The following is a 22285-nucleotide window of genomic DNA, read 5'->3' on the forward strand; positions in this document are numbered from 1 at the left end:
ATTTAAATATTTATTATTATTTTCATTTTGTTATTTATACATAGCCGAAAGAGGTCGCCAAGACTGTTTTTAAGTAAGAAAACCAAACAGATAATATTATTAGTAGAGACTTAGTACATTAATTTTGGTGTAGTGATATATTCTCATGCATTAAATGCTAGTTTGTTGAATACTGGATATTTAAATTGTTTAAATAATACAGTGGAGAAAAGTCCATCCCGTTATCTGATTGCTATTATCACGATCCATTGAGGTAACGTGGAAGATTGAGCCGGAGTGAGAGTTGAGAGGAAACCTCACTTTTTAGAAGAGAAGGTCTTGTCTTGTGTAACTTGTAAGTTAAATTTTGTAGTAGTACTTATAGATACTTATCACTATCGGAAATAACCACTTAGTGTTGAATAGGAATGCAGACTTAGTTAAAACCACATATAATGCGTACAGAAAATGAAATTCTTGTGGTAGATATTCGTAAACGACATCATTGTGTTTACGCTCTCCTGATGGTAATTTATTCCGTAGTTAGTGTTACTACAGTTATAGGTACCAAATTATTTTCCTCGTCCGCAATATCTTCTACTTTAAATTGATATTTCGATAACTTTATTCGTTCACATTTTTGGTTTCAACGAATTGTATTTCGTAAGGATTATTCCAAAGTTTGTAAAGTATTTATTAAGTTTGTTATTGCTAAGCCTAACTAAATTCTATTATACTAGTACTAGTAGACCTAGCACTGGCAACAGTAAGCAGCGTATATCAGATAACAAATTTTTGTTTGTTATGATTGTATTTTAACATTTGACTTATTTATTATTAAAATAAAATTTCATACTTATTATTTAATTATTTATCTAATTGTATGTGAAAGAATTCATGAAATAAGAGGTAATGAGTAACCATGAGACTAGTTGACAATTTCTTGCAACAAAAGTTAGTACTAGTCTCTATTACTATTATTGTTGTTATAGATTTGTGTGAATTGAATATTTGATCAAGCTGTTGGATATGCCTGATAAATGATAAAAATCTTAAAGGAACATAAAGGAGCTTATTAACTCATCAAGGATGCTACTTCCAGATCCCAACTATAACCACATCTTACTATTCATGTATTCATACAATTTTTTCTTTAATTCAGTAAAACTTTCTGCCTCCACCATTCAAAAAATCAACCATCCTGTTTGAAAAGTAATACTATCTCAACTACAGATCGTTCCTGAGCTGTAAAAATGTGAACTTATGAACCTTTTCCTATTGTTTTTACTGCTAAAAATAAAAACAGTTTTATGGGTTTGTATTATCAGTACCCTTAATAATTTTAAACACCTCAATTAAGTGTCCTCTTACCTTTCTTTTCAGAATAAAAACAGGTTTAGAGATTGTAGTCTCTCCTCATAGGACAATCTCACTATCACAGGTATCATACTAGTGACTCTTAACCTTCTTAAGGAAGGGGTCCCATAACTGTACACAGTACTCTAAATGAGGCCTTACTAGTGAATTATAAAGTGAAATAATATCTTTTATTTTGTATTCAGTGTTTCTATAGATGTTATCCAAAATCCTATTAGTCTTATTGCTAGCAACACACTGGTTAAATGACTTAAGTGATTTTACAGTCTCAACACCAAGATCATTTTCTTTGACCACAGTATTTAATGTATTCCCATTTAAATTGTAACAGTAATTGAAATTGTAAGAACTTGCATACATCGCCTTACATTTTGGATAGTTAAACATCATATGTCATGTATTGTCCCATTGCATCAAATTATCTTATTCTCCCTACAAGTTTATAGCATCTTTGATACAGTTAGCCACCCCAAAAATCTTAATGTCACCTGCAAACATCAAGATTTGATAGTTATTCCAGAGTTAATATTATTAATATAAATCACAAACACCAGAAGACCCAGCACAGAGCTATGAAGCATACTGCTTGTAACTGTGGTCCTGTCAGATCTAACTCCATTTATTACTGATCTCTGTCTTCTACTATCCAGCCAAGTTTATATCCAATTTTATAAGTTTTTCTCCAACACCCACATATTTGATTTTTGTAACAAATGTTTTGTTAGGAACCTTATCAAATGCTTTTTGAAAGTCATTGTAAACCAAATCCACATTATTTCTTTCATCAACTCTCAATAACATCCTCAAAGAATGTCAAAATGTTTATTAAAGAATACCTTCCCTTAGTGAAACTGTACTGGGTCTTTGACACTATATCAAACTGCTTTACTTCACTCTGCAATGCATATTTAATCACACTCTCTAAAACAGAAGATTCACCCAAGGTATTGATTATGGAGTTTTATTGTCACTAAGTCTCTTACTCAGTTACTGAAAGAGTTGATATAAAATGAAGTAATGAAGTTACACAATTAAATAAAAAATGAATAATTTTAATTCAGTGCCAGAAACTGTTTTATAGTTGCAGCTTACTTGCATTGCATCATGCTGTGTTGAAGTGTACAAAGTGCATGATTTACTCACAATTCATGACATAACATTTTACTGATGTCATGACAGTATACACTACAATGTTATGCACTCCTCATGTGATATAATTTTAGTGCTTACTGAATGACAAGTGACATTACTATATGTGGTGCAAATGGATAAAATAGGTGACTTTTTAGACAGACTTTAGTCCCCCTTTCAGGGAAATTACCTTCTTGTTATTCTTCAGAAAAAGTAAAAAATGAAAAGTTCAGATGTGATCTTTCCAACCTTTTACAGATAACATAAAATTCCTGTTTGGTCCATAAATCTCTCTTGTGCCATAAATTCAACTCTTCCCTTCTGTTCACATCAGTTAGGGAAAATGAACATGGTTATAAAATGTAAAATAAGTTATTTTAGAATCCGATTAAGACATAATTCAGAACTGTGAAAATCTCATGGTTATTTGAGACTGTGAAGTTTGAAAATTGTCATCAAGTAGAAATTAACATACAGGTGCAAGCTACTGTATTGTATTCATGACATTATGATCATTATTTGTGAAATGTTTGAATACAATTTGAAACTTAATATCTATAGTAGAGTAAATGATTTGTAACAGTGTATGGTATCTTACTAAATGAGATAATGAAATAGACATTTTATGTTAAACATCTGTAAAAAATATTAAAATATATAATGACATTACATAATTCTTTTACAGTTTGAGAGGATTTATCATGCATTCTTGTACAGAATCAGCTTAATTTGCAAATGGTGAATTTTTAAATAATTCATTAGAAATCCATTCTTGCATTGTCAGAATGATTTGTAAATTGTAAACTTAAAACTGTTTATTGCATTATGAGTTAGGTACGTCATAATCTAATTGTCATGTTGATATATATATACTCTTCAAAAAACGAAATGCAAAAGTCAAAATTTGAGACATATTGTTAACAAGTTTATTCCGGGTAGTTCTGTATGGCGTGTGAAACTTTGCACATTCACTGCTGAACATTCAAAGTCTGCAAAGGCGAAGTCCATGCTCACTAGTTGACGTTTAACGTCACTCAACGTCAATAACGAGTATGCCCCCCGTGAGCATCAATAACTGCTTGGCATCTCCTGCCCATGAAAGCGATGAGATGACGAATCACATCCTGTGGAATGGCTGTCCACTCATCCTGCAAAGCTGCTGCAAGCTGAGGTAGAGTCCGTGGTTTGAGGTTGTTGCCGTCGCAGACGTCGGTCCAACTCTTCCCAAAAATGTTCGATGGGGTTTAAATCTGGTGATCTGGAGGGCCAGGGAAGAACGTTGATGTTGTGGTGTCTCAAGAAGACAGTGGTGAGTCGGGCTGTGTGAGGACAGGCGTTGTCATGTTGAAAAACATCATTGACGTTCACCATGATGGGTTGCACATGGGGCCTAAGAATCTCGTCGATGGTTGCGTACGGTCTGATCGGGAAATCCTATGCAGCCCTGGTATGGTTGAGGCAGTAGACGTCGCAGTGGTGGTCCTATCCCTAAGGTGATGTAACCGGATGTAGCAATCTTGTGCGGGCGTGGTCACACGAGGTCTGCCAGATCGTGGACGGTCACAAGTTGATCCATGTTGTTTGTGACAATTCCATAGCCTTGTGATGGTGCTTGTGTGGACATTCACAGCTCTGGCAACATCTGATCGAGATTCGCCTGCTTCCAAGCAACCAATGGCATTGTTGCATTGTGCTTCAGTCAGTCTTGGCGTAACTGTATTGCGTGTCGGTGGCTTAACACTGAGCTATGGAAACCGAGAACCCACCACTTTCATAGGGATTTTGCACATGTTGCACTTGCAGAACGTGCAGATCTCTCAAACAAATTTATTGGACACGCATGCGTTTTGGCGAAAAATCTGATGTTTTTCTCCGTTTTCAAAGTGCACAACTTTTATTGTCATTTTGGTCTGACAATCAGTGCCTTAACACGTGTAACATCATATACTCTGAGCTTGTTATGTTATTACATATATTTCTCTTTAAAATAACAAAAATATCCCTTTTGTGTTTCCTTTTTTGGAAGAGTATATATAAGCAATCATCTTAAGCTGAAAATGTTTATAGATAGACATGTTGGGATTAGCAATCTCAAGTTTTTACTTAAAACCAAAACTAATAAAAGAGAATTTGGTTGTGGTAAGATATTATTTTATTCTGTATAGTCCAAATATTTTGATTTAAATGTTTTGTTTTATTTTTCAGTTTCAATTTCCAGGTATTTCCTTTGTCTCTAAAGGTTAGTGTACTGGAAGAAAATGGCACTATATAAGGGAGCTGCTAGTGAAGCTGGCCGTGCCATGCAGTTGAAAAAGAAAAGAGAAAAGGCACTGGAAGAGCTTGAACATCAGAAGAAGAAAATTGAAGAAGAACTGAAACTTTCTAACATTGGAAACAAGTTTGCTTCTCACTATGATGCAGTAGAACAACAACTGAAGTCCAGTACCATAGGACTGGTTACATTAGATCAGATGAGAGTAAATATAATTTTTTTTTTTTTAATAGTCATTCACAGTAGACTGTTGAATATTTTTGTAACCACTTTCTGGAATATTAGAATATAAATGGCAATCCATAGTAGAAAATATTAACTGCTGTCAAACTCTTCTTCAGTGCTGAATGTATGATATTCATTTACACTTGCCTGTGAACCTGAATGTTTATTTAAGAGTTTATTAAAGTAGAAACCAACTGATGTATTAATTAAACACAGGAATTTAAAGATAATAATACTAAATGTGAACAATGAAACTTTGTCATTGAACTGTCATAACTAGTTCACTATTGGGTTTCCCATGAAGTTGAATCACAACACACTTTTTCTAGATTATTATGAATATTCACACGAAGTTTGTGTGTCAAACATTTGGAAATTGTTAGTCATTTAATAGCATTCATCACACACACACACACACACATATATATATATATATATATATTAGTAGTAATCAGAAAATTCTTCCTGTTCTTATGGTTAACTTTTTGAAGTATGCTTTTAGCAGAGAGGAGCACTTGCTAGTCTACACTGTAAAATGTCAATCCAATTTTCAATCATTGAAAGAAACAACTATTATTACATGATCTAAGATAAATATATTGAACTCTCATCAACATTAACATTGTGTATTTCTTTTATAGCAGTATACTTCCAAAATGCTAAGTTGTCTGTTGTAATAACCACGTTATTGACTCAGCATAACCTTGTGTACAAAAAGAACAAATTGGGTAATAGACAGCTTTAACTATTTTAATTGTAGGAGTTTTATGTACCAATGCAGTGCTTACATCCTTTCACAAGATTAATTATTCTTGTTCAGTGCTGCCCTTTCTAAACAAACTTTATCTGTGCATGCAATTAGTCTTGCATTTCCCCTTGTAGGAGTTACAATATTTCAGCAAGTCTCTCATGTAGTTCATCATGCATAATGTCTTAACCAGTAGTAGCATGTGGCTCCCTCTTAGCTCTTCTTCTGAATTTTTAATTCTCACTTAGTAACATTTGAGTTAAGATGTACTATTTTGTGTCTATTGCTCCATGCTTGACTTCATTTTCCTCTCAAAATGATTAATGTTTAGCCTGGTTTATTCCACTCAATTCTTCTATTCATTTTTGTCAGATCATTGAATTCACTTCTGCACTTTGGTGTGAACTTTTTGTGCTATTAATTCTAAAGTTAACATACCACTTTGGTGGGTACAGACCTCAAATGATGATGGCCCGATGAAAGATTTATTTGCTTGTATGCATTGGGAGACCAAATGTTACACTGTCTAATCTTTATTTTCAACTTTATCTCCCACTAATACTTCCGAGTCTTTACTGGTTAACAAGGAATTTGTTCATCTTTTTCTGCCTCTAGAATTTGCTAATCATTTCCATTCCCAGCTTATAGTGTTTAGTAGGCCTAATTCAGTCTCAACGATTTTATTTCTCATGTTTATTCACATAGTATTCACCAAATTTTTACTTATTATGTGTCCAATCTTCCCTTACGTTAGTTTTTTCTCCCTCCCTTGATATTCAATTCAAGCTCATGCAAATTATTTAACCACATAGATATGCAATGACCTCCAAGAACTTTGACTTATTTCATCCATTCCTCCCATTGGGTTGTCTATCAATTTTTTTGATTCGTAGTTCTTAGGTTTCTCAATCTCTACCTTGAAGATGGCTCCCACATCACAAGTCTCTTCAACTTACATTAAGAGTTTATAATGCAGTGTTGGCTCAGGTCCATTTACCCTTGATTTATTTTAGGGTTTTAAGCAGGATTCACTCTTTGTGCCTTTGTTTCTGATACAGTCCTCAAAAGTATTGGGCTTTGGGTGTCATCAGCCCACAAACATTCCATCTGTATGCATATGGTTGCCGTTTGTCTCCATCAGAGCCTCATATGCTTCCAACTGTCCCCTCAAATATTCAACATCTCTGGTTCCTCACTTCCCTATTTCCCATGGCTGATCAATGTCTGTTAGTAAAGGTTCAGTAATTGCTCTGGCAATGGGTAATCAAACCTATTCCCTTTCCTTCCTGGGATTTTTATTCTCTCCTTTTCGTTGTCCCCAAGACAAACAAAGATTGGCAGCCAGTTATCAATTGTTATCACCTTAACTTCTTCATATCATTATCCAAGTTCATCTTGGAGTGCTTCTTTCCCTGAAGATGGTGTTTTTCTCCTCGGTTGTGTATATGACCTAATAATGTCTCCTATGCTTCCTTCATTCCTATATCACCTATTTCTCATCCTTCTCTTCAGTTTGTCCCTTCACACTTGCTTTGGCACTTTGTATTTTGTTGAATTGTCTGGACTTTTGTATGTCACCTCCATTATTCAAGAACTATAATTACATTATTATGTAGCCAGCTGACTTCTTTCAAACTGTAATTGGTCACTAATACTCAGCAGCTACTTTCTGTGTCAGCTCAGATGGGTTGGTTGGTCAAAATATGTAAATCCTTCCTCTGATCCACTAATTATCATGTCCAGTTGGAGGTCTTTTATAACTCTAATATCTGTTAAGTACTGCCTTATCCTACTTGACTTCACTTAATGGAATTTTTGTTCACCACTCCCTATTGATTCAGTCCTTTCCTACTAACAAGATTCTTTTGCTTTGAGGCATTTGGTCTTCTATGAGTTAAGTGATCTTCCTTTGTCATGCCCATTTATGATCCTATTTAGAGGGTGTTTCATGAACATTGATCAGCAGGATCCTCTTTCCATCCCCATTTTTACTATCTGCATTGGTGACTGGACAATGTCCATATGTTGGTGGTTGGGCTGCTTCTTTCTCCACATCCAGATCTTCTTTTTTCATGGACACTTCATAAGAATTGTAGGTTAGTTGCAATGATGCTTTAGGCCAATGATTTGCAGACTGCAACACTTGTTGCATTTTTCTGTCCTTGAACTTTTGGTGTGTGTCACAAATTATGTCATTTCCTTCTCACCTGACATTAAATGGGAACAGTTCCTTCAGACAATTCTTTGGCAGTGACACATATCACCCACTGAGGGGATAAACTGTACAGAGGTCTATGTTGTGGTCTTTGGTCCTTTTCTACTGGGACCACACAAATCACATTCTCATTATTACAAGTCCTGTGCAGTGTGATTTCTGTCTGGTAGTGGATCGTCTTTCATGAGCACTGGATATATCTGACTGTGTGGGTATTAGATCCCCTTGTTTTCAAGGTTCTTTCTATCAGTGGGATTCACCACATATGGATGCCTTTGCTATGGGCCTATACCCCAACTTCCTTTGCTCTTTGTCACCTGTACTTCATCCATTGGCTCTGGCAGTTGATACCTTCAGCTTGGATTGGTTACATAAGTATTGTTATATGTGTACCCAGCCATCCAGTTACTTCATTGGGTGATTTCCTGTCCACTTTCCTCCTTTTCAAGTCCTACTGATTGCTCTGTATTGACTAGATCAGCTTTTGTTTCCAAGATTAAGTTGACTTCTCCTCTTCCTGTCCCTCATCCATTTCTCCCTCTCTTCTTTGCCAACCTCAATTACGTGATGTGTGGCTTCACACTTACCTTTTTTCAGGTCCTTGGTATGATGATCCAGTTACTTCCTTGAGTTGCTTCCTTGTTATGTAGCTCCATCCATCCTTTTTCCATGGTGGTGAAGAAAATGTGAGCAGGAGGTCTTCTGCATTTGGTTTACTGCCTGCAGGTTTCCCACTGACCAACCTACCTTGACTCTTGTGGCAGAAATTGTCACTTTGACCTTAAGTCAATCCAACTTCTCCAAAATTCACACCTTCTGCCAAACTTCAAAGTGAATTCAGTATTGGGAGTTACATGCATCACATGCTACTATTGATGATGAGATGATGCATAATAATTTACATGAGAAACATGTTGGAATATAGTAATTTCAACAGAGGGGGGGGGTACAAGGTTTATGGTATGTGTATAGAAAAAGTTTGTATATAGAGGGCATCACTATATGATAATAGCTGATCTTGTTATGAGAGATTTATACCTATCAGAAATACTTTGAATATAGCAAAAGTATAACTTTGAGTAAAGTATAGATGTGTGATACTCATATTTTTGATTGATATTATGTGCTAAAATTAAATAAATGTTTCAGAAAATTTTCAACTATTTCACTTATTACTACATTCCGACACTAAGTTACACAACCCCTTCCAAACATGTGGTCAGCTTCCGGTCAGTTACCTCTTTCTTTCTTTGTGAACCTGACGATGACCGAAGAAGGTCGAAACGTTATTTGCTCTTCTACGTATAATATTTTCTCAACCCAAACGAGCCGTTTTTGCATATATATTTCTCTACAAGTGGGTTTTCTCAACATCACTGATTTACATTTCTTTGTTTGATTTGCTAAACAATTTTTTAATTTTACCTAATTAACATTACATAGGCAAGACAAGAAGATGTTGTAAAAGAGAGAGAACGCCAACTTGCGCAAAAGCAAAAAGAAAAGGAGTTTTTGAGACAACAAGAGATTGAGGCAAAAAGGCGTAAAAAAGAACAACAGAAAAGACAAGTTTGTATAATATTTCTCTATATTTTTACATGTGAAGTATCGGAGACCTTATGAAACAGTACATTTAAAGATATTTTTGTTCTATATGTGAATATTTTCTGTAAGGACAGGCACAGAATAGCAACTGAGTGTTGTTTGCCTGTGCTCAAGTTTTATTTGATAACTTTTATACCAAATTATTTCATTGATAGTTCTTCATAATTTTTTGTAATTGTATCTTTTAAACTGTTATGCTATTGTTTTATAATTCAAAATATAGTGATTGTCAATAATGGAGACCCTTGGTATCAAATAACCTTCTTGATTTTAAATTTGAGGTTTCCACAACTATAGCACATTAAACATGCTCAGCTTTTAATTCATGTCTGGAAACTTAATATATCTTCTTTATTTATGAAATATTTCCCCGGTGTGAATAATTAATATGCATACAAACTAAAACTGGTAAACTAAAAAATATGAACTAAAATTATGTAAAGAGAATCTATTCATTCAGAAAACTTTGAAAGTTCACTGGTTAAACATTATTTTCTATGTGATTTATCCTCACATAAATAGGCATCTTGTGAATTAAACATTAATTTGGCTAAATTTTTAGATCAGACTTTTTAAATAAAACTTGAATATTACTGATTTGTGTATTTTTCATGGGCATCTCTATTAAAGTAGAAAATATAAAATCTAGTCAATAAAAGATATATAGACCTCATCATTCTATTAGTGTCAGATTCACATTACACAGAATCATAACTTCTTTAGGTAAATTGGTTTTTAAGAAAGAAAATTTTCCAGTGCTGATAACTTATAGCCTCATTGTGCTATAATGCTAGATTGAATTTATAGTAGGACTATTTAACTTCTTATATAGCTTAGAAAAATTCCATTGTAGTGTTAGTTGGCTACTATTTTGAAAATGCTATAAGGTGAGAAAGTTTTGAGTGAATAATTTTATTATTTTGTGATTTAACTGTATGAAATGTTTATCAAACAAAAAAGATGTTAGTTATTTTTTTCTTAGAAATACTGATAATTGCTTTTTCAGTCATAAGACTTAATTTTTTTGTATGCGAGACATGCAGATGGAATTAAACATGAACAGTTTTAATGTCACTTAAAATAATCTGCTGAGACAGTTTTATAAGCAGTCTTAATATCTTGTCGATATGTACAAGTGTATTTAATGAGATAAACATTTGAGGTTTTTGTAACTGAGTGTCTAAAATTATATTTGCAGATTGCTTCTCTATCATTCAGTATAGATGAAAATGAGGAGGAAGACAAAGAGGAAGAGGAGGATGAAAAAGGCATGGATAACTATGATCAGATCTTAACAGATGAAGATAGCCAGGAATCAAAAACAAATCCAGAAACAGATGAGCCAGTGGTAAAGAAGAAAAAAATTGGCAAGAATCCAAATGTAGATACCAGTTTTTTGCCTGATAAAGAGAGGGAGGAAGAAGAACAGCGATTGAGGGAGGAACTGAGGCAGGTTAGTGAAAGACATGGAATAAGTAATGATTAATTAGAAATGTAACGTTAGCATACTTAAAACATAAAACTATATACTTACAACAAGGTTGGGGCATTCAGCTATCAATTTTTGTCATGGTTAATATTTTTTATCATCTAAATCTAATTATTATTATTTTTTTATTAATTGTATATGGTAGTAAGGTTTAAGTACATCATCTTGTTCTGTTTTAAGACAATACTTCTGCTTATTTCTATCTTGTTCTTCATTTCTTTTATAAACTGATGTTGTGCTGTGCCAGACAGTGTAAATGTCTGTTTGATCATTCTGTAAAATATAATCTGCTTGTCTCTTGTTCCTGCAGTTTTAAACATGTTTGTGGTGTCCAAAGTCTAGTCTCATATGAATTAGATACTGAAATAACTGATATTGACAAGTTAAGATATAAAATAAGAACCTCCTGTGAGATATTAATATATTTATTGAATCAACCAAGATGGCCTTATCCGTCTTTTCAATTTTTAAAACTACTTTATCATATACACCTACTTTGCTCAGTGATGCATGTGTAACCAAATCAAAAGCTCAGAATGTCTCCCTAGTAGTTTTATCAGCTTCTGCAAAATAGTTGCATGGCAAACTTTTTTCATGCTAGACTCAAGTGGTAAGATAAAATATTAGAGGCTTAAAATTTCAATTGTTTTTTAGACTGAAATACAGCTTAGTTGCTAAGCTTGATAAATTGTAGTGGAATTCTGTTGTATTAATTGATATAGTAATTTATTATTTTTGGTTACTTAAATTTATATGTAAAACCTAAAAGAATTTTGTTTCACCTTCTCCATGTGTGAAATTTAACAAGGCTAAAATGGAGTTCATCATGGGAAGAGGTAATTGTTTGCTGTATTTTATTTACTGTTCTATGTTCTAAGAAAAAATAAGTTTAAGAACTTGTTTGTAAATAGTAATAATATATATTATGTATTATAGCTGTAATGTGACCATATTTTACAAAATATTAGTGCATTAATATACAGCCAAGATACATAACTTTGTAAAGGTCAGTTTTATATTCTTGGATATGGTAACATGAATGTACATGCATTGTGTCATCTGTAATGTTAGCCAGGCACAGATATAAATGTATACTGTTATAAGATTTTAAGCTATTTAGGCTAAACATTTGTTTTCAGATTATAATTTGTATTCATTAAGAATGAAGAAAGCATAATTTGTTTCTTAATTTTTTATGGTAGTTATGAGGTTTGGTCGGTATGATCAAACTGGTACATAAATACAATAATGAAAAAATCAGATAAAATACGAAGTTCTTCTTGAAAAACATTTGACAATTATCAGATGGTTACAAATATTTCACATGTGAAATTTGGAAATTTTTGATATATAAAAGTATTTTTGACTTGAAATCAAAATTACTTTATATGTTGGACAGTTAACATTCAAAAAGAAAAAGCCATGAAAAAAACATTATTCATTAAATCTTAAAAACCTGATATTTTTTATATGAAATCCTTGTAATGTTTACTGATAATCTGCGAAGTTTCATGAAGATATGCTTACTAATTTAAAAGTTGTAGTATGAAAAGTACAACAAGCTTAAAATGGTTATGAAGTTGATCCTTGGACTGAGCCTGTGCTGAGAGAGCTAAGCCATTTAAGGGCTTCATTAGATTAGTGAGTCTCAACTTGTTTACTTTTATTACTTGTCACAGTAGCACCCCACTCAAAGACCATGTGGTTTCTGAACAACATGATTGTTTTCTTAAGCTTTTTCATAATCATTTTGCTGACATGATTTTCCAGCATCTGTGTGATGCAGCAAGTGACAGTTGTAAAGCCAAACATTGAGTAAAGGAAAATGGCATTAGCTGTTATTTATTGCTGCAAATATATCTGACATTTGATGATAGCCTATTTTTATAAATTAAATACTCTATTATCTTTTATACTATCCTGGGAAAGTGTGTATCCAATATGATCCTCTTATTCTTATCTTCAAACTTATCATGTTTAGATGGGCTTTCACTCCTTATTCTTTTCTGTCTACTTTCTTGTCAGCTGTAACTTGTTTTACCTTTTCTCTTGCTTAGTTTACTGTATTATTTCCTACAGTTTTTCATTAATGTAAAACATAAATCTTCATATAATTATCTTAAATTTTCAATTTTGTTTATTTTAATTCTTTAGCTTCCTAGTGTTGAACTTTCTTTTTTAATTTCCAGTTTATTTCCCTTTCTTTTCTTTTAGTCAGTCCTGGCGTACTTCACACTTATCGTGTAATCATTCCTAGCAGACCAACTGCAATTGACCTTTGATGTCAAATTGCTACCCAAAACTTCTTCTCAACACACCCAAATGACTTGCTTAAAATCAAGTCCTTATAGTCTGAAATCTGTCAAGATTAGATAATAAAAGTCACTACTACGTAATAAACTGGATTTTTCTTTTTATTAGTACTGACAAGTTTTGTTCTGTTTACGACCATTACCCTGCAGGACCCATAACTACAAAGTAACATTCACTAAATACCTAACTAATTTTGTGAAACCTAATAGTTTTCAGACCAATAGATTAGCTTTATCAGATACAGGGTTAATTAAATTATAGAATGTATTTTTGCAGCTTTTTTTTTTTTCAGTTTAACACTGCACATTTGTATTAAATGAATATTTTTGTGCTTATATTTAGCAGTGTGCTGTTTCAAAATACATCTGTTTAGTAAAAAAGTTAAGTACTATACAATGACATAAAGAAAATAAATATTAAATAGTGAATGAATGTTTCATATTTTTTAAAATATTAGAAACAGAATGCAGCTAGCTGATTAGGTGTAGATACTTTTTTTCAGCAATGGGAAGAAAAACAGCAGAAACTTAAGAGTGAAGAAATCCTGATTACCTTCAGCTACTGGGATGGTTCTGGTCATCGTCGTAGTGTAAAGATGAAGAAAGGAAACAGCATCTATCAGTTCCTTCAAGTATGTAGCATTTCATGTTTTAGCTGACACAAATAATTTTTAGTTATTTGAATAATGGTCATTAATGTTTAATTACTAAACTCAAAATTTTTTTGTGTTGAATATGTTGAACTGTAGTAAGGATGTTTACTTCCTGTTCCAATTTATTACAGCTATGATCAACCTTTCTAACAATATTATACATTGCCAGAGATAGCATGATTAGTTAGAATTCACTTTTTAATAATTGTAAACTTGTTTCTGACATTAGCATATTAATTTCAGCTGAATTTGTATTACAAGACCAGAGATGTTGTGTTTGTGTAATTTGAAGATTGGATCTAGAAAGCATAGACATTGATAAAGATGGATGTTTGTGTTTGTTAATTGATCAATCAACAGCCCTTCTGATTGGCTAACAGTGTTTCTTGGACAGTTGTACATTAAAAAAAAAAAGTAACAGATTACGACAGCTCCTGACAGAAGGTTGCCTTCTCACTATTTAGCAGTCATGAACAAAAACAAGTTGGCAGCAGGTTTGTTTGGCTTTTTGTGAGTTACTAGTTCAAGAAGAATAAAAAAAAAGGTTACTGTTTGTACTTAATGACAGTTACTTTAACCCTAATCAGCAATTTTAGAAGTATAAAAAAAAACATCAAATAAAAGGTTTGAAGCAAGTGTTATCAGACAGTTGCTCTTCCTCTGTTTAGCAGTTCAACATCAGTCCATTGTGTAGCTTTGTGCATAACAACAAACAAACTTAATGGTAATACTTCAATCACTTAGATAATTGGAACAATAAGGAACTTTTATTTCAATCAATTGATTATTTTAATGACAGAAGATATCAGAATTTTAATTAATCAGTTGCTGAAATAATTGGAATACTAATGTAACATCTGTTGATGTAACTGCTGCCAACAGATAATCAGTATATCCATTAATCAATAAAATTTTCTGTATCTGTAGACATTTAAAACTTAGTAAGAGGAAGCTGCTTATAAGTACCCTTTTCTACTGGTGTTTTATCTGAGTAATGTCTTTTTATTGCCTTTGAATTTGACTAAAACAGAATGTATTATTACTCTCAATACCGCAGTGCTACTGTTTTGTATGCTTTGAGAGACCAAGCTAGGAAAAACAAACCATGTAAAAATAAATTATTGTAATTATCAAACTCTTAATACATATATGTGAACTTAAGTTATTTTAAGCTAATTTTATGAATTAAACTTTATAAAACATCAAATATATTTTACTGCAAGCAATTTGAAAATTGGTAATAAAAATTATGTTAGATTTAAGTCGGCCACAAATCATCAGGGTTGGGGTGGGGGTCATAATATTGTAGAAATGTGAAAAATTATTCCAGAGTCTGGAAGAGTCAGAGTAAATTGTTACCCACTTTATCTTGGTAGCTAACTGCATGTGAATCAAAACAGTTGTATAGTTGTGTCAGTTATTAATATGTTTGGTCAGTCACTCTTATGTTGTTTTGTGTGGTAATAATTAGTAAATGTATTGTATTTGATTAAACATTAAGTCAAATATTATTTTATTAATAGAAATGTAATATTTGGATTGTTGATTATTTTGAATTAAGCACAAAGCTACACAATGGCCTATCTATGCTCTGCCCACCATGGGTATCAAAACCCATTTTCTAGTAGTGGGAGTCTCTAGACATACCACTGTGCCACTGGAGGGCATGTAATGTTTTATTGTCTACTATCAAGTTGCAATGTCCTTCTTTGAAGATTTTTTTTTTTTTTGGTACCATAGTACATTCTGTAGTTTTTTCATTACCAAATTGTAAGATAAGATTTTGTAATGTTAATTAAAATATAAAAGAGTTAGAGGACAGAAAAATTATAGTTATTAGCTTTTTCTCTCTCAAACATTTCTCAAATGGTTATTTTTGTCATAATTTTTATGCTCTAACATTTATGCCAGCAATAATCTAAGTCTAACATTGCTGGTTGTAATAGAAACTAAATATATTGTTTTTATGTTTGAATCAGCATAATGGATAGTAGTTTTACCAAAAATATCTTGTTTTAAAACTCCTAAATTATCGCTTGGAAATAGTTCCTGAAGTTCTAAACCACTGAGAACCACATTCCAGGTAAACACACAGTTATTATGGAAGCTGGAGATAAAAGCTCCTCACAACAAACTAGTGTAATCAAAGAACATAGTTCTTAGTTTTCAAAAAGTATTTCTTGTTTAAGGATCTTGCAGAAGATAAGTGTTATTAAAAATCATTATCAAAAGTTCTGTTAACTTGAACCATTTTAATAATACATCGGTGTCTTGTGAAGTACTATCACCGTTTACTTGCATTTTAACAAAGTTGACTATAAATACTGATTTAGTAACAGCTAATGTGTTGTATAAACGTATATATGCGTGGGCTGATAAAATTAGGTAACGTGTTATGTAGTTCAATGCAATAAGTATTAAAAAAATGTACAATTTTTGTATAACCTGTTCTTTTCTGCCAAATTCACCTTCTTTTAAAGTTCTAAAGAGTTTAATTACTGGTGAAAATGACAAGAAGTATTTAATTGGTATGATATCTATAGTCTTGTACTGATGTCAGTAAAGTTTACTCTGTCATATTGGCATTAATGTGTATGTTCATCTTATGTGAAATGATTCGAAGTTTTCTTCTAATATTGTGATATCTGATGTTATAAAGTATATCAGTGACTTTCACAAAGAAAAAATATATCAACAAATTGTGAAGTTATATATTTTTGAATTCATATCATTTGTCAGATGTGATGTCAGTATTGACAGTTTGTTAAGCTTTGTCAGATCTTGTATTCATATGGATTGCTATTGGTTAGGAGATTTTTGCAACATTACATTGCAAAACCCCTGTACCACATTTTGCTCTGTATACAGTTTTTAAGAAGTGAGAAAATGCATGATTAAAAAGTGACATCTTTTATAGTAGTGTTTCTCAACTACTGGTCCATCACAACCATCTTACCAATAGAATTTCATGAAAACAAAAACTAACTGGATATACATGTGTAAATTATAATTTTTTTTTTTTAACATACACTTTCATATCAATAGTCCTTGAAAGTTTAGGGAGACAGTGAGCTTTCCCCTGCTGTCAAAATGTTAAGAAATGCTGTTCTGTAGTATTGTATTTAAATTTAGAAAACTATTTATGAACCAGTTTGTTAGATACTTAAGTGTTTATCTATCTTCCTGATTTTCAGAAATGCCTGGAATTGTTGAGGAAGGAGTTTAATGAGCTTCGAGCAGTCATGGCCGATCAACTGATGTATGTCAAAGAAGATTTAATCATTCCTCACCATTATACTTTCTATGACTTTATAGTGACTAAAGCTCGAGGAAAGAGTGGACCTCTGTTCAGTTTTGATGTTCATGATGATATCCGACTTGTTAGTGATGCCACTGTAGAAAAGATGAGTCACATGCAGGTAAAGTTCTGTTACGAAGCTGGTATGAGCGCAACAAACATATATTCCCTGCATCACGCTGGGAACCATATGACCCAACAAAGAACTATGAAAAGTACTCTATATCTGATAAAAAGAAGTGATCTTCAATTGAACAATATAACTATTGTACTAAGCCATAAGGAAGTGGAGTCTTCTAGCAGTAAATTTGTTATTTTTACAGATTCTGACTTTAAATATAACATAATTGTATGTTAAACTTCACTGTCTTATTTTTGTCTTTTTATTCTCCATGTGCAAAGAAATTTTCAAATGTACATATTTTTTGTGTAACATGTTGTGCAGTGACTTTTAAAAGACATCAATGAATTAATTAAAGGCTGAAAAATCACTAATTGATGTTGTTATGGTTGTGGAAATGTTTAATGGTTTGCCTGTCACTGACATTATGATTAATTATTATTCACTGTAACTTTTATTAAAGATTGTTAGCAACCTATGTGATTTAAGTTATTACAATATTCATAGAGAAATAGAAGGTTAAGTATATTTCATGAAAATGTGTTTGATATACAAGTTCAAGATGCTTTTTTTTTGTATGTAAAAAAAAAAAAAGTCACATTTGTTACAACAGTTTATACTGCTTTGTGTTTTGTATCTTCTAGTACTTTCCAAGGAATAGAGATGGAGAATGTGAAATGTGGTAATTTTGTTGTAATCATTTAATTTTAATACATATCTAAGAAACTTGGTAATCTTTTATGTATATACAATATAAAAACATTATACAATGAATGAATGTAATTTTTTGCAACTGTGGTTACAAGGGCACTGTTGACTTACTAACTATGGCATTCATTATAGGTGTTTTTTTAAGATGCAACTTTAAAAGCTTCAGATTATGGAAAGAAAGTTACATTAGTGAATGTAATACAACATTTACTTGTAATTATATCTATTAACTCTAAGGTACATCTAGTTATGGTAACAGCATTTGGTAACCAGTGATGATATAACTACTTTGAACTTCAGATAAGAACAGTGTAGTATTGTCCAGTTTGAATATCAGTAGGGTATTTTAGCCATCAAGGCTGTACTAGAGATATAAGATATTTTTACTGTATAACTTCTTCATATTATGTAAAATTTATATATGAATAAGGTAGCAAAAAGGACATGGTTAAATAGTGTTCTACAATGATTAGTGCATTTTTTCAGTGCTACACTTAGGACCATGTCAAGTTTTGTTGATGTTTACCCTGTTTTTACTCTCTTGTTACATCCTTGTCTTAACTCCCCAGTTATTGTGTATTTTTATTGCTTGTTCTCTTTTGTCTTATAGTTTTACCTTACTTCTGCAGGTGTCACATGTTCTTGCCATTCACTGTCTCCTCCAATATAGTTATATCTTAAATCTGTGGGTATTTTTTTTCTTTCTTTTTCTTTTATAACTTCCCAGATAGGTGTTTTCTTGTATGGCATAATTGCACCTCATCTTGCAATACGTTTTTTTATTTTCTTTCACAGATTTATCACCATGACTTGCTACGTGTAGTTTCTCACTGTTCCTGTTGTGTATTAGTCCCCTGTTTATTTTTCAGGAGTGTTCTTGCACTACCTTGAACATTTATTCTTTTAATACACACACAAACATAGATTTTTGTTTCATACACAAACCTTTATCATTCATTTAAAAAAAGTATCATGGTCACACTATATGTTAATAAACTGGAGTTGTCATTGGAAAAGCTTTATTCAGTGTAATATTTCATAAAGGTCAGTTGTCTGTATAGCATAAGGAGAAGTGAAAGTGAAATTTCAAAAAAAGAAGAAAAGAGAATCAGTATATAAATCTATGTTTAGTGAGATCAGTTAACAGTGATGTAATAAGAGAAATGCATAGTAATACCATAGTTAAAATTTAAAAAAATATCAAAAATAGTTGTGTTTTTCTACTTGTTGTTGTGTTAAGACTAACTCATTAAAATTTGTCTAAAAATAAAGCTATTTTTAAAGTTTATAAGGTAGAAGGTTAAAAATTATAATTTCTAATATTAGTAATTTTTTGTTGTTAAATATATTCATATGACTTATTAAATGTGATATTTCTGTTTCCAAAATCAGAACAAAAATGCAGCTCAAAGTTTATTTAAAAGAAACATTAAAATAAAACTACCATTGTAGAAAACCAAAGAATGAAAGCTCATTTTGGTTGCAAAATCTCTCCTTTATATCTCCACTATAAACTTATTTTTTAATTGTGAATTGTTTGAAACCTCTTTCATTTGATTTTAGCTAGAGAAATTTGATCAAATAGAAGCTAAGTCATTTTTTTCCCACTTTAAACCTATTCTTTCAGTGGTAGACTTCATTAGATAAACACTACCATCATAATAATATCTTCCCTTCAAATGATAAACGTTTTCCTTGAGAACTATGCTAGCATTCAGTTAAAGTTGGAAGAAAAATTAATCTTTTATTTACTAAATTATTCTAAGGTATTAGAAATTTAACTTTTCAGCAGCTTGTATAGAATTACTTCAATTCTTCCTTGACACCTGTTTCAGGTTTTAATTTTAAAAAAATTGTAAACCTTTTTATATTAATGTTTTTAATGCACTTAAGAAAACCCAAGTTAAAATAACATTGCAGGTTTTACTTTTGACATCAACAATAAGTACAATAGAAGCAATTTATCTATTACAAAATTTAGGTATGCAGTTTGGTCTTAAAACATAAAATAAAATTTTGTGATTTTTAATTTATTTCAATGTTTAAAGTCATACTTGTTAGTGTAATTATGTTAATAGATGAAGTTAAATGCTTATAAGATGCATCTAACAATCAGTTTGAAATATATCATGGTTCAAACTTGATGTGCATTTGTGATAGGTAGGCATATCATGTTTTATTCCTTCTATAATGTTATAGTAATTCTTTTTTTAATTATGTAATTTCCGTGCTGTTATGGTAGCAACATGTTCCAGGAAGTTGTAAAGATTACTTCATTCTAATTGATTCATTTCTTTGTTCTCTGTAATAGATTGTCTCTTTTGCCTGCAAGAGTATAAAAGTATTATTTTTATCATCAAGATCAGAATCATTGGTATTGTAACATTGAATGCAACAGCCAATAAATACTGTGAAGGAACATAGGTTATGAGGTGATGCTCCACTGGACAAAGAATGCAGGTTTATCTGTTAAATTTTGACATACATTCTTGATTCAGTTCTACTAAAATATTGCTAAGTGAAAATTTAATTTTAAAATCACTGATTAGTTACAGAATTCTACAATGAGAGAGAGAGAGAGTTGTGGGACAAGTAAAGAGTAATAGAAACAACTGTTCAAGTAGGTACACTTGTGTGTCTGTCTGTCTACAAGATAATAAAGATTTTTTATTTTTATCAATTTTGTTCTATTTTACTCCTTCAAAGATGTAGAGGTCCTGGCTACCTACAACAGAACACTTCCCTTATGTTTTTGTTGGAACCTGCTGTTGTATTGCAGGTTTTCTTGTTGGGAAATTAATTTACCTGACAATATGATACTGTTATTATAACTATTGTTCTGTCAAACTTACTGCTAGCACCAAATGCATAACTTTCTATCATTTGTATTCAGTTGTACTGTGGGCCTGCTGAACATGACTCGTGCTCTTTAAAGCTAAATGAATGTGTAACTGTTGGTTATGACAGTCTCCCATGTCATCATTTTACCATAGTTAATTCAGCTCTCTCTTGCATCCAATGTGACTATATGGCCAATGCCAAAAATTACTAGTGACATGCTTTGTGTAATTTGAAGCAAGTTTTGTCATAACATTTAATTATTTATAGACATCCAAACTATATTGTTAAAGTGTACAAAACAACAATACAATCCAGAACACTGCATTGTTGTAATGTATTCTATCATTGTACAAGTTCTTTTGGATTATCTGATAAGAATAATGTAGAATCTTGTGTATGTAACAATAAGGAATTAACTTATTTCTTTCTTAACTTTCACTTGTAGTAATAGATTTAAGTGCAAAAACTGTTTTTTAGCAGAAATTGCAAGTCTAACTTGCAAATAAATCTAAATATAGAATTTCCTTGTTAATCCATTAACTTAATAAATACATTAAAATCTTCTGACTCTGAACAACTATTCTGACACTTGTAAACTCAATGATGTTTCCCACTAACTAATTCTATTTATGAATAATGTAACTTAATCTCTAAATATTAGATGAAGTTTCTTGGTTGTTACGTTGCCATTGTTAGCAACTACTCTAAGAAATAACTAAATTATGAAATTATAGGTATAGCTTGCAACAATATCTTTGTCAGGTTTGGATCTGTTAAATGTACACATAAATTATAATACTATATTGTTGTTTTCTCTTTTTTTTTGTTAAGTTATTCATAAAACAGAACTTTATTTTTGGTCACTGTACTGTTGTGATAAGCATGCATATCATGTTTTCTACTTCTTTATTTGTATAGGAGTTTCTAATTTTTTATTTGCTTTATAAACAGTTTTTGGGTAAACGTGGTCTAGAAAGACACTAAAATTTTCTTTTGTTATTTGCTTTATTTCTTTTATCTCTAGCAGATGGTATCTGTTCTGCCTGAGAGGATACTACAGTAACATTATAGCATCCAGGTTGAAAATATTAGTAACTGTGTTATCTTTAGCTATCCGTCTAAACAGACTCTGCAGTGACCTTGTGAACTGGGCAAAGAAACCGAGTTTTCTTGTTAAGTTCAATCTTTCTTTCTTAGTTCATTGCTACCTAGAGTTTTTCTGAATCAAGATATAATTAAGTTTATCGTGTTTAGGTTTGACGAAGTTTATCTTGGGAAAAAAAAAAGAGAGCCGTGGAATTTAATAAA

General features: G+C 31.7%; 1 protein-coding gene across 1 annotated transcript; it reads left to right on the top strand.

The window, feature by feature from the left end:
- Window positions 1–60: 60 nt before the first annotated feature.
- On the top strand, window positions 61–20816 carry LOC143222949 (protein FAM50 homolog). Its single transcript, XM_076450184.1, is given in 7 exon segments — window positions 61–334; window positions 4693–4964; window positions 9391–9516; window positions 10751–11005; window positions 13857–13985; window positions 17201–17405; window positions 17408–20816. Coding segments are annotated over 6 exon segments (1074 nt in total). The 5' UTR covers window positions 61–334; window positions 4693–4745; the 3' UTR covers window positions 17548–20816.
- The last annotated feature ends 1469 nt before the right edge of the window (window positions 20817–22285 follow it).

This window comes from Tachypleus tridentatus, chromosome 8, assembly GCF_004210375.1.
Source record: "Tachypleus tridentatus isolate NWPU-2018 chromosome 8, ASM421037v1, whole genome shotgun sequence".
Lineage (NCBI taxonomy): Eukaryota > Metazoa > Arthropoda > Merostomata > Xiphosura > Limulidae > Tachypleus > Tachypleus tridentatus.